The 17,676-nt window shown below is 38.1% G+C and overlaps 1 protein-coding gene across 1 annotated transcript in view; it reads left to right on the top strand.

Moving 5' to 3' along the window:
- The window catches only part of LOC121389015, a 210,918-nt gene extending 193,460 nt beyond the window's left edge, over positions 1 to 17,458 (top strand). The window contains exons 6-7 of the mRNA XM_041520607.1: positions 8,465 to 8,674; positions 13,234 to 17,458. Coding sequence (XP_041376541.1) covers positions 8,465 to 8,674; positions 13,234 to 13,508 — 485 coding nt within the window. The 3' untranslated portion in view covers positions 13,509 to 17,458. The remainder of the gene's footprint in view (positions 1 to 8,464; positions 8,675 to 13,233) is intronic.
- Positions 17,459 to 17,676: the final 218 nt, after the last annotated feature.

Below are 17,676 nucleotides of genomic sequence, written 5' to 3'. Positions count from 1 at the left end.
GAGTCCACCAACGGGGATCGATCCTAGACTGATCGTGCATCAGCCAAATGCTTTACCACTGGGCTATGTCCAAGCCCTAAAAAGTATCTGAAGTCTTGAGTCTAGACTTTAAAAGGTTTTTAAGTCTTGAGTCTAGACTTTAAAAGGTTTTATAAGCACAGGGATTAATGACTCGAATTTTGTGCCCAGGGCACTGTGCAGCAGTTTTTAGTCCTGGGCACACACCTCAGCTATCTGGGCTGCCTGTCCAGGACAGTGGGTTAGTTATTAGTTGGTTAGTGGTTAGTGAGAGAGAAGAGGATGTTTTGGCCTTACACCTACCCATTGAGCCCTTAAGAACTTGCTTTGGGTTGGAGCCGGTACCGGGCTGTGAACCCTGTGCCTACCAGCCTGTAATCCGATGGCTTAACCACTGTGCTACCAAGGCTCTCCTGATGATCATTGCCAGTACCTGCATGTTTGTCAAAACAACATACTAAGACAGATGATCTTTACATTCTTAAGTGACAGTCCAAGTGATGTTCATGCATGTATTTACTTATCTTGTTGGTTTTCACTTTAGCAAAATGCCATTCAGTAATAGCCCGAATTATTGTGGTTTCTGTTAAAACTATTTGCTGTTTTCCTTTCATTTTGAGTGCCAACAGCTTCAGTGTCAGTCTTGAAAAACTCATTACAAAAGGCAGGTTTTCTGAATATATTTAGTTTTTGCATTGAAGTGCATGGTATGATATTTACTTACTTGTACGTGTTCTATCTCATCAAGCTATTTCCGTATTGTGGCCTGTCTATTATGTTTCAAACAGACAAATGTTCTTGCCAAATTGTCTGCATAAGGGAACATAATACATGTATATATTTCATTTGGAACTACACAGAGCCTTTTTGAGATAGTTATTAAACCATAAGCAAGTTTTAATGTCTTAGTGGTACGGTGTAAATCCACCATGCCAACTTCTCTGTAATTAATCATTAACGATTAACTTTATTGAACTCTCCAACCCTGACATCACCTACTGTTCCTGGGGATAATAAACAGTTTTTTAAAAATGTGCTCTTTAATATCTGCCATGAACAGACAGTCCAGAATGCTATGGTTTACATTCTCAGCACAGCATGCTTAAAATTTAATTGAATATATAAACATGAAAATCAAGTTCAATTACATACTGATGGTAAAAAATAAATGAATACATGTACATGAAATTGTAGACCAAATTTAAGGAAGGAAGGAAGGAAATGTTTTATTTAACGACACACTCAACACATTTTATTTACGGTTATATGACATCGGACATATGGTTAAGGACCACACAGATATTGAGGGAGGAAACCTGCTGGCTACTCGTTTTTAATTAGCAGCAAGGGATCTTTTATATGTTCCATCCCACTGACAGGATGGTGCTAATGGAAAAATGTAGCGGGTTTCCTCTCTAATTAAGACTGTGTCAAAATTACCAAATGTTTGACATGCAATAGCTGATGATTAATAAATCAATGTGCTCTAGTGGTGTCGTGAAAGAAAACAACCTTTATTGTTGGTGTTGGACAGCAGTAACATGCAGTTTGATCTGCCGTACACCAGCAAACCTTCCAATCATGATTCTGTTGCCATCTCTTGCCATACGTCTGCTGTGGGTTGACAGTTCTGACATGTTCTCCACATACATAAAATGGCCAGCGTTCCGTGGAGAATAATGTGCAATTAGTCTGGCACTTCCTCTCTTGTGTGACTGCCTCTTGGACATTTCTCTATTTGCTAATGAGCCCATTTAGAATTAAGCAAACACGAAGCAAATAATCTACTGCCAACAAGAAGACTTGTTCTGTTTAGTAATATGAGAATAATACTGTTGGCTCTGCTGTTTGTATACTGTGGTGTGAGACCCTCAGTGGACGAAGTTAATTATTAAAGAGATGAACGAAACGAGGGAAAAGATTAATGGGAATGGATGGATGGATGAAAGGATCAACAAGAATGGATGGATAAAGATATGAATGTAGATGGATTGATTCACGAATAAGGAAGATAGATGAACTTGGCGGGCGGGTGGGTGGGTAGGTAGATGAATGGATGATGGATAACCATAGATATGAACCTAGATGGATAAATGGATGGATGGATGGATGGGTAAATGAATAGATGGACAATTGGACAGATTTAAACTCAGCTAAGTGAATATGTTAAAGGATGGATGGATGGATGGATGGATGGATGGAAAAGGCATAAATTTAAATGGCTATAATAATTTATTAATAAGAATTAGGGCTACTGTGTCAAACTTCAAACTGTTTATTTAAATTCAAAAATGGCAGAAACCCAGGGGGGTTTTCCTACAAAATTTTAATAAAAATGTAAAAATTACCAAATGTTTATGTAATGTCCAATAGCCAATGATTAATAAATCAATGTGCTTTAGTGGTGTCATTAAACAACACAAACTTTAACTTTTTATTCTGGACAGAACTCTGAAACAATGCCAGAAATTGCCCAGCCCAACACCACATTATAACAGCCTTCACAACAACAACAGGTTTCTTCTCTCACATCTCGACCGAGGATCGCAATCACTGTATCACAGACACCAAATCATTTTATTTTAAAATGTGCTGATGTGTCATTTCGACATTCCTTTCCTTTCTTTTCTTTTTCAATGCATTTTCATTTCATTTCAAATTATTTTCGTGCTTATATCCAATTAAGGTTCAAGCATGCTGTCCTGGGCACACACACACACACACACCTCAGCTATCTGGGTTGTTTGTCCAGAACCTTGGGTTAGTTGTTAGTTGGTTACTGATCAGTGTGAGAGAAGAGGGTGTAGTGGCCTTACATATACCTATTGAGCCCTCAAGAACTTGCTCTGGGTTGGAGCCTGTACTGGGATGCAAACCCTGTATCTACCAGCCTGTAGTCCGATGGCTTAACCACTGCCCCACCGAGGCCTTTCAATGCAACACAGCCTTGCTTGTGGCTGCATGCAGGAATAATTACCTCACCTATACAGACAGGTGCAGCCTCCGATTGTGTACATGTACAGGCAAGCTTGTCTTGTGTTCTCTGAGCTGTCTGTGTTACAGAAGAGATTAAGATCTCGTCAGAGCATCATGTTTCTGTAGAGTTGTTATGTCACCGCTGACTTCATCTGGTTGCTTTTTTCTCTCTCTCCTCACTGGTAGATATTGATGGGGGCCTGCCACAGGAACAAAGCTGGTGTGATGAATGAATATCCTGATTGATGGTGTTCCCGGGCTTGAATTATACCCTCAGTGTGCACACCGGATGATGTATCAGGCATGTTGTACACTTTGATAGATATCTCCGGGTGTTAGAGTGGCAAATTGACAAGAGAATCACTGATACCTTGACAAATACTTCAAGCACGATTATGAGCAGAGGAGGAAGACAGTTTGTTGCAGTTTGTTGACTGATTCTGTTAAGTCCAATTCATAACAAAAATATTTTATCAGTAACATGATTTCTGTGTTTACAGTACACATAAAAAAAAGTACATTATATTAATAACATTCTTTTAACAAAAACAAGACATTTTTGTCATTATTTACTGGTTTCTAACTTTACCCCATTCACCAAACCACCCATCCATCTGTCCGTCCATCCATCCATCTGCCTGTCCATCCATCCATCCATCCATCCGTCCATTCATCAATCTATCTGTCCATCCATCCATCCATCCGTCCATCCATCCATCTGTCTGTCCGTCCATCTATGCATCCTCCGTCTATCTGTCCACCTGTCTATGTGTCCCAAGCATCCATCCATCCATCCATCCGTCCATCCGTCCATCCATCCATCCGTCTATGCATCCATCCATCCATCCATCTGTTGTTCCGCCCATGCATCCATGTGTCTGTCTGTCTGTCTGTCAGTCCATCCATTGATCCATCTATCCATCCATCCATCCATTTATCCATCCATCCATCCATGCATCATCATTCCATCTATGCATCCATTCACATCCATCCATCCATCCATCCATCTATCCATCCATCCATCCATCCATCCATCCATCCATCCATGCTTTGAAGTATACCTAACTTTAGATAGTGTCATTAATACTACTGGTCCTGCCAGTGGAGATAAATGTGATTGTTATCATAAAAAATGGGTTTATCTGGGCAGTTTTATTTCATCCAATACCACTGTTTCAAGTACCTTTGTGCTTTAAAGAAGTACTCCATACTTGTAAAACTAAGTACATAACAATTTTGTGTGAAACTAGGGCTTAAAAAAAATAATACAAACGTCCTGTTATATCGAAAATGAGCCGTGAAAGGTTAAATGTTTTTCATTTAATATTGTGTTGTTGGAAATATAATTTAAAAAACAACAACCCAACAACAATACTTGACTTGCTTAATGTTTTTATGGGGAGTATATTTAAAACTGCATACCCAGTTTTATCTGTAGCATGTTCTGGAAGCTGATTATAATAGTTATGGATAATTTTACTGGTATCATTGTCTTCTGTAACATCACATTGATTAAACATTCAGTGCACAAAAATACTATAGCGAGTGTCTACAATAACTTGCACTCCTGAACATCCATGTCTCTGGTCTGCTACTATATAAAAAAAACCTCTGTATGATGGTGGTATGCAGTGAAAGGTGATTAACACTTCTTTATTGTTGGAAAGATAAAGTATGAACAAATATTATTGATATCTGTTCATAATTTATAAAAATAGCCTTAAATTGTGACCAGTATATTAAGAACATTGCATACCCAGGAACATTGACTGAGGGGCGGACGTAACCCAGTGGTAAAGCACTCGCTTGATGCACGGTCGGTTTGGGGTCGATCCCCGTCAGTGGGCCCATTGGGATATGTCTCGTTCCAGCCAGGGCACCACGACTGGCATATCAAAAGCTGTGGTATGTACTACCCTGTCTGTGGATGGTGCATATAAAAGATCCCTTGCTGCTAATCAAAAAAGAGTAGCCCATGAAGTGGCGACATCGGGTTTCCTCTCTAAATATCTGTGTGGTACTTAATTTTATGTCTGATGCCATATAACTGTAAATAAAAATGTGTTGAGTGTGTCGTTAAATAAAACATTTCCTTCCTTCTCTAGTGAGTTCCCATGAGCACTTGCTCTCGTGAACCTGATTTCGTCTGATCTGCTACTACAAAACGCCTCTGTGACCGTGGTATGCAGTGGAAGGTGTTTAAACACTTCTTTGTTGTTATGTCACAGATCACAACGGGCTTGGTGTAACTCTCTATTAATGTTTGATGAGTCCGTACAATCAGAAGCCATTACCCTGTGCTTGAGTAGTTAGAAAAACAACACACTTCACCTATCCATAGATCCGCGACCCATTCCTGCGGGAATGGTCACTCACTTCTCACTGAAAACTTAAAATAATCATCTGCAATAGCTAGTGCAGGCACTGTGGGGTTTTACAGCAGACAAACGGTTAAATATTGCATGATGCATATTCAGACTTGGTGAGATTGTCACCTCCTTTTTGAAAGCCATGTGTTTTATGGGAGACCATAGTTTGATATTCCATTAGGTATTGCTATACTGTGGATTATTTTTTTTCTAGTGTAAATGCATGCAAATGTTTATATGTGTCTGTGATGTCTATGTGTGCATAAGTACATGTGTGTATACCTGAATATAATGATTTGATGAAGAAATTTAAGTATACCATTTTTATTTTGTCCAATTTCAGACAATAATAGACTGCTTTTTGTAAGGACTAATTTCTGTAGGATGAACACTCCCTAGATTTAAATATGCTTCTCAAATTGTTAGGAGCATTTCTTTTCCTTTTTGGTTATTCTTCCATACTGAAATATTTCTGGGTGGGGGGGTTCTTTTCCTTTTCTATGTGTGTGATAGGGGGTCGGTGGTAGCACGAAAATAAGTTGAAATAAATAAATAAAAAAATACATCACCTTATGCTCAAAGGCTACTTTAAATGCAGTGCCTCTAACACAGATTCTCTACTTGGTCACGGCACAACTGTAAAAAATTTAGTACTAAAATCTCAAAAACTAGTAATACATACAGGCTGTAAGCATGTTCCAAAACCTCTCCTTTAACTAACTTGTTACTGGGCTTTGTTCCTGCAGCGCCAGAAGCCTGCATTCATTAATTTAAACACAGTGTCTGCCGGAGACTTTGCACTCATTTGTGCCACTTTCTCGCAACGAAATTACGGTATCAGCCGCCACTTACACAGTCAATTGTAGCGTTTCCTAGAGCCATATATCTGTAATTTCTGCCAGTGTAGTTTTTCCTGTCCAATTCTTCTTCACAAATTTCTACAATTACTTACAACCATTACCCTCCAGAAACTAAAAAGACCTCTTTGGAACTAATTTAGCTTATAATTAAGGGCTCGTCTCAAAAGCTTTTCACACTTACCGTCTCTGAAGTTGTAATTTGAGAACTATTTTAATGACCTTGACATGGTACTTAAAGCTGCCGAAGCAGACATGGCTTTTGAAGACTTTTTTTTTCATTAAGAAAACGAAGACAGTGCGTTATTCAGCTGTAACAAATGTCATTTTGTTGTATTTTTAGTCATTAATGCTGGGGACGGGATTTATAGCTCAGTCGGTTGAGTGCTCGCCTGCTTGTGTTGCAGGATTGAACCACATCAGTCGATCCATTCAACTGATTGGGGTTTTCTCATGTTCCAACCAGCTTATAAAAGATCCCTTGCTGCTAATAAAAAAATATAGCGGTTTTCCTCTGGTGACTACTTGTCAGAATTACCAAATGTTTGACATCCAATAGCCAATGATTAATTAATCAATGTGTCATTAAACAAAACAAACTTTCATTAATGCTGTTTTTATTTTATTTTTAGCATCAGGGTCTCAAACCCAGTTTTTATATTGGCTTCTGTGGCAACAATAAATTATATATTAACGCAGATTGGTGCTCGCCTATTAATCACATTTTAGCATGTACACTGGCAATATATCTCCATACTAGAATTAGATGATGCATTTATAATATGAATTTAGTTAAGATTTTGATATCAAAGGAAGATTTAAGATGATAATTGATTTATCTGATGGTTTAATGTACCGCAAAATTATTCCGTGTCATTACTTTGTACAGCAGCTTTTAATATAGTCCAGTTTAGAAAATCGAGAAACATTTTGTTTTCAAAATTTTGATTAGCAACATTTCTAGTCAATTGAAAATTGATTAGCAACTACTGTTTAATGTTTTAAAATTATATGGGGATCTCTCAACTTGTGTAGTGATTCGCAACACGATACTCAACAAATAATTCCATGGAAATTGGTCTTTATCAAAAAAGTAATATAAAATACAGAAATACATTCTCAAATTAGATCTTTCTTTGATGATTTCAGGTAGACTGACGTCCATAATGTATAAATAACCCAGTGGTTTGAAATTACTTGTTACTTTTATTGCTAAATGATAGACCGGCCTCGGTGGCGTCGTGGCAGGCCATCGGTCTACAGGCTGGTAGGTACTGGGTTCGGATCCCAGTCGAGGCATGGGATTTTTAATCCAGATACCGACTCCAAACCCTGAGTGAGTGCTCCGCAAGGCTCAATGGGTAGGTGTAAACCACTTGCACCGACCAGTGATCCATAACTGATTCAACAAAGGCCATGGTTTGTGCTATCCTGCCTGTGGGAAGCGCAAATAAAAGATCCCTTGCTGCCAATCGGAAGAGTAGCCCATGTAGTGGCGACAGCGGGTTTCCTCTCAAAATCTGTGTGGTCCTTAACCATATGTCTGACACCATATAACCGTAAATAAAATGTGTTGAGTGCGTCGTTAAATAAAACACTTCTTTACTAAATGATAGCATCGTAGCATGAGGTTTGTCATCACTTACACAATATATGGACATAGTAAAATTGTTTTGCTTGGTTGTAGATTCAGACATATGACATCAAATAGCGCAGGAAGTTAAATGACAGAACCAAAAGCAAAATGATGTGGTTCTCTGGCTTATAAGAGTGGATAACTCATTGTTATTGTTGTCAGCCTACAAGTATATTGATTTTTTATTTTGACCAGCCTCGGTGGCATCATGGTTAAGCCATTGAACATAAGGCTGGTAGGTACAAGGTTTGCAGCTCGGTACCGGCTCGCACCCAGTGCGAGTTTTAACGACTCAGTGGGTAGGTGTAAGGCCACTACACCCTCTTCTCTCTCACTAACCACTAACAGTTAACAACTAACCGACTGTCCTGGACAGACAGCCCAGATAGCTGAGGTGTGTGCCCAGGACAGCATGCTTGAACCTTAATTGGACATACGGGTGTATATATAGTGGCCTTAAACCTACCCATCAAATTGTTAAAACTTGCTCTGGGTGGGAGCCGGTACCGGGCTGCGAACCCTGTACCTACCAGCCTTATGTCCGATGGCCTAACCACGATGACACCGAGGCAACCACTTCAATTTATTTATATTTGATGTGTTTTCAGAAAATGGTTTAATCAGCCGCTTCCTGTCGCTGGGCGTAACAGCGTCGATTGCTATCACCGTGGGCAGCATCATCATCTTCATCGCCTGTGTCGTGGCCCTCGTCTTCTGCTGCCGCAAGTCATTCTGCAAAAAGTCCCAAGACACGAGTGCTGTCACCACGACAACCACGACTGTCGTCACCAATGGTGCTCCACCATCAAATTATCAAGGTATCATTTATGTTGTGTTAGAATCTACAAAAAGTACTGACATGTTATTAAACAAAGAACACAATTTTACTTTGTCCATAATCATGACGGGCCAGAAAGTTAGAAAAGAAACCTGCTACCACCATATATGGTGTCCTAAAGCTTGAAAGCTTATACAATTTAAACCAACCAACCAAAACTCTGTTTACATGCCTATATCCCCTGAAAGTTCAGGCACGTCCATCCCGATCACCACCTCCGACAAATGTCGGTTGTATTGATCGGGACAGAAAGGGGGTATAATTTAAACATTTACTAGCTGCCTAAATCTACCTCCACCTCACATCATTTCCCCCCCCCCCCCCCCCCCCCCCCCCCCCCCCCCCCCCAAAAAAAATAAATATATATATGCATTAATATGGACTAATCCTCGCATTGCCCCATGACTGGTATAGCAAAGGCTGTGGTATATGTGCTGTCCGGTTATATTAGGTGGGAAAGTGCATATAAAATATTACGGTTGACAACAGTCACTTTTCGGACCCTTGTTTTGGCTTTGTACACAATAAATAAAACATATTCAACAGTAATTTTTTGATATGATATATTTGACAAAAGGTACTTTTTATTTCTTTCATCTTTTAAAACTTAAAATTAATATTTTGTCCAGAATTATAAATATAAAAAAATACTGACCTGGTAGACAGCATTATCGGCTTGTTATAGAAATGTGACAGGGGTCAAGGTTCATAGACCAGTTTTTATTTTAATGTGGTGAAGCATTTTAATAATACAGCTGTTTTTTTAATTTGAATGATGTCGGTATTCCAATGACGTAACTTTGCATCTCCTTACAATAACAAACTGGGTACATGACGTTTCCATTTTAAGAATGCTGGGAAAATTCCAATACAAAATTACTATTGAAATTATTACTAATGCACCTGAATGTGTTTGAAGAAAATCTTGTGATTAAAAAATTGTACCTTGTATCACAGCCTTTAATATACCAGTCTGATGGAACACTGGTTGGAATGGGGGGAAACCCAATGGGTCTACCAAGGTGACTCGACCCTACAACCCAAGCACTTCAGTTGAGAGTGCTTCTACACACTGAGCTAAAACACTGCACCTCACCAAGTAGAAATGATCTCACAGCCCCTGACACATGTTACAGACAGAAACACTTTACGCACCTCACCAAGTAGAAATTATCTCACAGCCCCTTACACATGTTACAGACAGAAACACTTTACACACCTCACCAAGTAGAAATGATCTCACAGCCCCTTACACATGTTACAGACAGAAACACTTTAGGCACCTCACCAAGTAGAAATGATCTCACAGCCCCTTACACGTGTTACAGACAGAAACACTTTACACACTTCACCAAGTAGAAATGATCTCACAGCCCCTTACACATGTTACAGACAGAAACACTTTAGGCACCTCACCAAGTAGAAATGATCTCACAGCCCCTCACACATGTTACAGACAGAAACACTTTACACACCTCACCAAGTAGAAATGATCTCACAGCCCCTCACACGTGTTACAGACAGAAACACTTTACGCACCTCACCAAGTAGAAATGATCTCACAGCCCCTCACACATGTTACAGACAGAAACACTTTACACACCTCACCAAGTAGAAATGATCTCACAGCCCCTCACACATATTACAGACAGAAACACTTTAGGCACCTCACCAAGTAGAAATGATCTCACAGCCCCTGACACATGTTACAGACAGAAACACTAAGCACCTCTCCAAGTTGAAATGATCTCACAGCCCTGACACATGTTACAGACAGAAACACTTTACGCGCCTCACCAAGTTGAAATGATTTCACAGCCCCTCACATGTGTTACAGACAGAAACACTTTAAGCACCTTGCCAAGTAGAAATGATCTCACAGCCCTGACACATGTTACAGACAGAAACACTTTACGCGCCTCACCAAGTTGAAATGATTTCACAGCCCCTCACATGTGTTACAGACAGAAACACTTTAAGCACCTCGCCAAGTAGAAATGATCTCACAGCCCCTCACACATGTTACAGACAGAAACACTGTGCGCCTCACCAAGTAGAAATGATCTCACAGCCCCTCACACGTGTTACAGACAGAAACACTTTAAGCACCTCACCAAGTAGAAATGATCTCACAGCCCCTCACACACATGTTAAGCACCTCACAGTAAAATGATCTCACACTTTACAGACAGAAACACTTTAAGCACCTCACCAAGTAGAAATGATCTCACAGCCCCTTACACATGTTACAGACAGAAACACTTTAAGCACCTCACCAAGTAGAAATGATCTCACAGCCCCTCACACGTGTTACAGACAGACACACTTTAAGCACCTCACCAAGTAGAAATGATCTCACAGCCCCTCACACGTGTTACAGACAGAAACACTTTAAGCACCTCACCAAGTAGAAATGATCTCACAGCCCCTCACACGTGTTACAGACAGAAACACTTTACGCACCTCACCAAGTAGAAATGATCTCACAGCCCCTCACACATGTTATAGACAGACACACTTTACGACTGACATTACAGCCTGAATCGGATCCACATTATCTGCATCAGATCCCTCCCTTAGATAATGCACAAAAACAGTGTCTGTCTAGTCCTGGTTTTCAAGACAGGACAGTCTGCATCTTGATCTGATTAAACCTAGTTAGCTTTTTACACTCTTACACTGTCTTGTTTATTGTTCTTATCAAAACTAACAAGAATCGCATCTCTGAATCACATCTCTGAATCACATCTGAAATATTGAGAGGTGGGGTCTGTGGCCCATGATGCTATATTTCAAAGAGACTTTGAGAATAGAAGGTGTGCACAGTTGCTGTATAGATATGCCAGTGTACAATGATACACCTTTTCTTTGCATGCTGTTTGTTAGGTCTGTTGGGTAACAAGCTGTTTGACTGTCTGTTGAGTAACAAGCTGTTTGACTGTTGGGTAACAAGCTGTTTGCTAGTGTTTACCGACAGGAGTTTTTGTATATTGCTTTGGGTGTCTGATGTTAACATTGTATATTTTGTTTCCCAGCTAGGTGGTAAATTAGTTAACTTGATAGCGTTGTTACACTATGCATGGGTTAAAATGCTTTTTCTTTTATTTATTGTGAAATTAATGTGCTCTAGTGGTGTCATTGAACAAAACAAACTAATTTTTAACTTTGATTTATTGTACTGCAGTTTTTATCACACATAAAGTTACTTATTTTTATTCTCCTCTGTCCTGTCCTAAAATTACTTCTGACCTGTCCTAATCTTGTCTTTTGAAATTACAGTCATGTGTTGCAATATACTATTATCAGGGAGGTGATCTCAACTCCTTGTTTTATGCATAAATAGTTTTCACAATGTAGACTTGACTTGTTCTGAAATGCTGAAATTTTATTAATCTTTATTTAAGTTTGGTATAGAGATTTCAGCTATTAGAAGATAATTTCAGCTTTTATTTTGTAGTGCTAATGCTCCTCTTCCCCCTACCCCCCCCCCCCCCATGTGCATGTTCCCCCTTCTGAACATGGTCCTGTTATCATGCAGACATATACATACATGTATATATTCAAACTGCTGATGTTTTACTTGTAACTCTCTGTCCATTACAGGCCAGCATCCTGGAGGTCTGACAGGACTACTACCTGTTACAGACCCGTGTATTCAAATGTTTAATAATGATTTAACATCATCCATTACAGGCCCGATACAGACCTGTGTATTCAAATGTTTAATAACAATTTAACATCATCCATGCCCCGATACAAACTTGTAATAATGATTTAACTCCATTACAGGCCCGATACAAACTATTCAGCCATCCATTACAGCCCGATCCCTGTGTAGTCAAATGTTTAATAATGATTTAACATCATCCATTACAGGCCCGATACAAACCTGTGTATTCAAACGTTTAATAATGATTTAACTTCATCCATTACAGGCCCGATACAGACCTGTGTATTCAAATGTTTAATAATGATTTAACATCATCCATTACAGGCCCGATACAGACCTGTGTATTCAAATGTTTAATAATGATTTAACATCATCCATTACAGGCCCGATACAGACCTGTGTAGTCAAATGTTTAATAATGATTTAACATCATCCATTACAGGCCCGATACAAATCTGTGTATTCAACGTTTGATTTAACTTCATTCAGTACAAACAGACCTGTGTTTCAATAATAATGATTTAACTTCATCATCCATTACAGGCCCGATACAGACCTGTGTATTCAAACATTTAATAGTGATTTAACTTCATCCATTACAGGCCCGATACAGACCTGTGTAGTCAAATGTTTAATAATGATTTAACATCATCCATTACAGGCCCGATACAAATCTGTGTATTCAAACGTTTAATAATGATTTAACTTCATTCAGTACAGGCCCGATACAGACCTGTGTATTCAAATGTTTAATAATGATTTAACTTCATCCAGTACAGGCCAGCATCCTAGAGGTATGGCAGGACTACTACCCGATACAGACCTGTGTATTTAAATGTTTAATAATGATTTAACTTCATCCATTTCAGGCCAGCGTCCCGGCGGCCCATTCAGCAACCACGCATACAACCACCAGGGCTACTACCCGATGCAGCCCGTGTACCCGACTCCCCACGGCTCCGTGTACTCTGCGTACATCAAGGACCCGTTCACCCTCAACAACCAGTACTCTGCTCAGCAGTCCCAGCAGAGGTCCTACACCCCAACCAGCAGCAAGTCCGGCAAGTCGAACCGCTCAAACAACAGCACCAGCGTCACCTACAGCCAGGGAACAGAAAAAGTCTCATTGCCAGTCAATCTGTAGCATTTGTAGTGGAGAAGAAGTGTAGCAGGGATGGTGTGGTACTTGTACATGGAAACACATATCGGGGTATATGTACATACGACATACAATTTCAGAAACTAAATTCATGTAGTGTCCACCTGCATGTAGAGTGAAGGTCGAGGAAGGGATTGCATTGTTATGTACATGGACACACATATCTGGTTATATGTACATATGGCAGACAAGTTTCCATAAGAGATTTTTAAAGTTTCATCGACAGTCAATCTGTATTGGAGTATGTGGCAGGGATGGCGTTATTATGTACTTGGAAACACATACTGGGTTATATGCATATGTATACATTTTCAGTCAAGCTGTAACATCTGTAATGGAAAATGTGGAATGAATTGCATTATTATATAGCCGTACATACACACATACATGTATTGCATATGAACATACCACATACATTTTCCAGAAAAAAGTTTCATTGCCAGTCGATCTGTAACATCTGTGGTGTAGAATTGTGGAAGGGGTGGTGTTATCATGTTCCCGAACAAACACATTGCGTTATATGTACATACTGCATACTATGTCGGAAAGAAAAGTCATTGCTGGTCAATCTATCACAACGACAGTGGAGAAGGTGCAAGGGATTGTGTTATTATGTACATGAATACATTTATGGCATTACCCCAAACAGATTCTTTGCAAGTGAATTCGTGGCATCAGTGGAAAATTTGGAAAGAATTGCAATATTATGTACATGAACATACACATTGCATTATATGTACATACTGCATACGTTTTCAGAAAGAAAATTCATTGTAAGTCAAGCTTTAACATCTATAGTTAAAAATGTGGAAGGAATTGGGGTATACAAACACACATATTGCACTATATGTACATACTGCATACGTTTTCAGAAAGAAAATTCATTGGAAGTCAAGCTTTAACATCTATAGTTAAAAATGTGGAAGGAATTGAGGTATACAAACACACATATTGCACTATATGTACATACTGCATACGTTTTCAGAAAGAAAATTCATTGGAAGTCAAGCTTTAACATCTATAGTGAAAAACGTGGAAGGAATTGGGTTATTATGTACATGGACACACATATTGCATTATATGTACATACGGCATACAGTTCCCCACCCCAGAATTCATGACAGGGAAGCTAGAGATCTACAGAGCATAGAATATGGAAGGAATTGCATTCTTTTGTACACAAACATGTGTTATATGTACATACATGTACATTTTCCAAAAAATACATACGGCATACAGTTCCCCACCCCAAAATTCATGACAGAGAAGCTAGAGATCTACAGAGCATAGAATATGGAAGGAATTGCATTATTTTGTACACAAACATGCGTTATATGTACATACATGTACATTTTCCTAAAAATAATTTCACTGACGGTGAATCTGTAGTATCGATAGAGAATTTGAAAGGAATTGCATTATTATGCACATGAAAACACATACTGCATTATTTGTACATACAGCAGACCAAATTTTCATTGCCAGTGAATCTGTAGCATCAATGGAAAATTTGGAAGGAATTGCAATATTATGTATGCAAATACATGTACATTCAAACTGCATACATTATTTTTCTATTAGAGGTTAACAGTTTCATTGCCAGTGAATCTGTAGCATCTATAGTGGAGAATTTGGAAGGAATTGCATTATTATTTATGTGAAGAAACATATGTTGCATTCTGGAGTTTAATGCCACATAGAAACACTGGTTCTACAACTGTTCCTTGATGAAAAGCCCACAATAACCTCTTACCTTCAAGAACTTGTAAAATTGTCCAGCATTTTTGTATAAAAATCATTTTCATCTGTGACCGAAGAACATGTATGCTGTACTGTGAAAAAAAGATGATGGCATTGCCTTTGAATTTAACACTGTTGGATGAGCCCAAATAATTAAATGTACACGCCTCTGAGAATTAAAAAAAACGCATAACCTATTTATGGGTCATGCCAAAACAAGTTTTAGTTAACCCATTTCATTTTGCATAACCCACTGGGACAATTCAAATCATGTCCTAAATTTAATATGCAAATAAACAAAACAGGGCTTCATAAAACTAGACTTGTATGAGTTATACCAAAAAGAAAACAATTTTTATAATTTTCAGAGATCTGATATACACATTATTAAGAAAGGATCAAATGCTTTCATTGCCTAGATGATTTGACATCCAATAGCTGATAATTAATTAATCAATGTGCTCTAGTGGTGTCATTCTATGGGGAAAAGGAGTCATTTCATTTGTTCATTGAGAAAAATAATTGAATTCTGTGGTAAATAAAATCACCACTGTCTAAGCTTGACATAAAAGCAAATATACATGTATGCACAGAGCTGTTTACACATGGAGCTACGCACAGCTGTACATACAGAGCTACACACAGCTGTACATGCAGAGCTACACAGCTCTACATACAGAACTACACACAGCTGTACATACAGAGCTACACACAGCTCTACATACAGAGCTACATGCACAACTACGCAAAGATGTTGTACAACAGAGCTATAATTTAAGCTACAGAGTTGAAAAACAGCTGTGCAGAGCTGTACATACAAAGCTACACAAACCTGTATGTAAAAAGCTACATGTATGCCGAGCTGTAGCATAGAACAACACATGGCTTAACAACACAAAGCTATACAGTTCTACCAGAGATACAGAGCTACTCGGAGAAATATACACAGAGCTACATATGGAACTATATTCATTGACAGTGGCAGTATTCAGATATTCAAATATCCATCCGAGGTTCTGACAAATTCTACGCAATAAGAAGTGCATGAATGTCAATCAAGACGATTTTGTGGGTTTTTTGTAAAAATTAAAAGTGCTTGCAGAAAAGATTGCAAAATGAAATGTCAAAGATGCAGTGAATGCATATAATAGAAGGAAGAGGAAGTCTGTGGTGGTGATATAAAAAAAACCTGTTACTATAAAAACCTGTATGATGACGGTTATTGCGTCAGTGCTGAAGCAGTTTAATGCTATATTGCCAAACTGAAAATGGTAATGGTGAAGTTTTACAAGAATCGGGTTGTTTTTGTCTTTTAATTTTGAGAAAAAAATACAGTGATGTCGATTTTTGTTTGTTTTTAAGTGTCAGTGAATTTATCAGAGTAGAAAGCGTTGTGTGCTAATAACTGTAGTGAAAAATTATTGATGTCAGAATGACGTACAAATCTGATAAATTCTGTTATCACATGACAGAAAGAGTACAAATTGGAGATGTAAATATTTAGGGTCAAAAAAGAAATAATTGAGTTACGAAATGACAGTTGTTACAGTTAAAGGACAGTTGCATGTCACTGATGTTTTATTCTCTTATTCTGCCAGAGAAAAAACATTTGTGGATAAAATCATTGAGAGTACAACATTCAAGAACAGAACATTTGTGGGTAAAACATTAAAGAATAGAACATTTGAGAATAGAACATTTGTGGGTAAAACATTCAAGAACAGAACATTTGAGAGTAAAACATTTGTGGGTAAAACATTCAAGAACAGAACATTTGAGAGTAGAACAGTTGTGGATAAAACATTCAAGAACAGAACATTTGTGGGTAAAACATTCAAGAACAGAACATTTGTGAGTAGAACATTTGTGGGTAAAACATTCAAGAACAGAACATTTGAGTGTACAACATTCAAGATTAAAACATCTGAGAATAAAATATCAAGATACAACATTAAAGAGTGAAATGTTTGAAAGAAAAACAGTCCAGCATTAAAGAGTAAAACATGTGAGAGAAAACATTCAAGAGTAGAACATTTAAGAATGTCTGTATCTTGAAGGAGGAAAGCTTATCATTCATAAATAAGTGCTTCATGTTATTGACATGTAAAAAATATTTAATAATGTTGAAAAATGTTCATTGTTATAATTGATTTCTAGCAGATGTATTGCCATGATTAAATTTTTTTTTATTGGAACATGAATATTATGATTTTTTATTTTTAAATACAAATATTTAGTCTGACAATACATGTATTTGATTACTGGTATTCAGGACATTTCATATATACTTTAGAAATTTATGTGTGTCTTAAACTTTAAAGATTAGTCCCAAATATACTTTACCTACCAGTATATGTGGTGGAACATTTTGTACACATTTAGAAATTATATAATGAACAACAAAAGTAATGTG

Source organism: Gigantopelta aegis, chromosome 14 (assembly GCF_016097555.1).
Source record: "Gigantopelta aegis isolate Gae_Host chromosome 14, Gae_host_genome, whole genome shotgun sequence".
Classification (NCBI taxonomy): Eukaryota; Metazoa; Mollusca; class Gastropoda; order Neomphalida; family Peltospiridae; genus Gigantopelta; species Gigantopelta aegis.
Note: the sequence above shows the minus strand (reverse complement) of the source record. Positions and strands in the feature narration are given on the sequence as shown.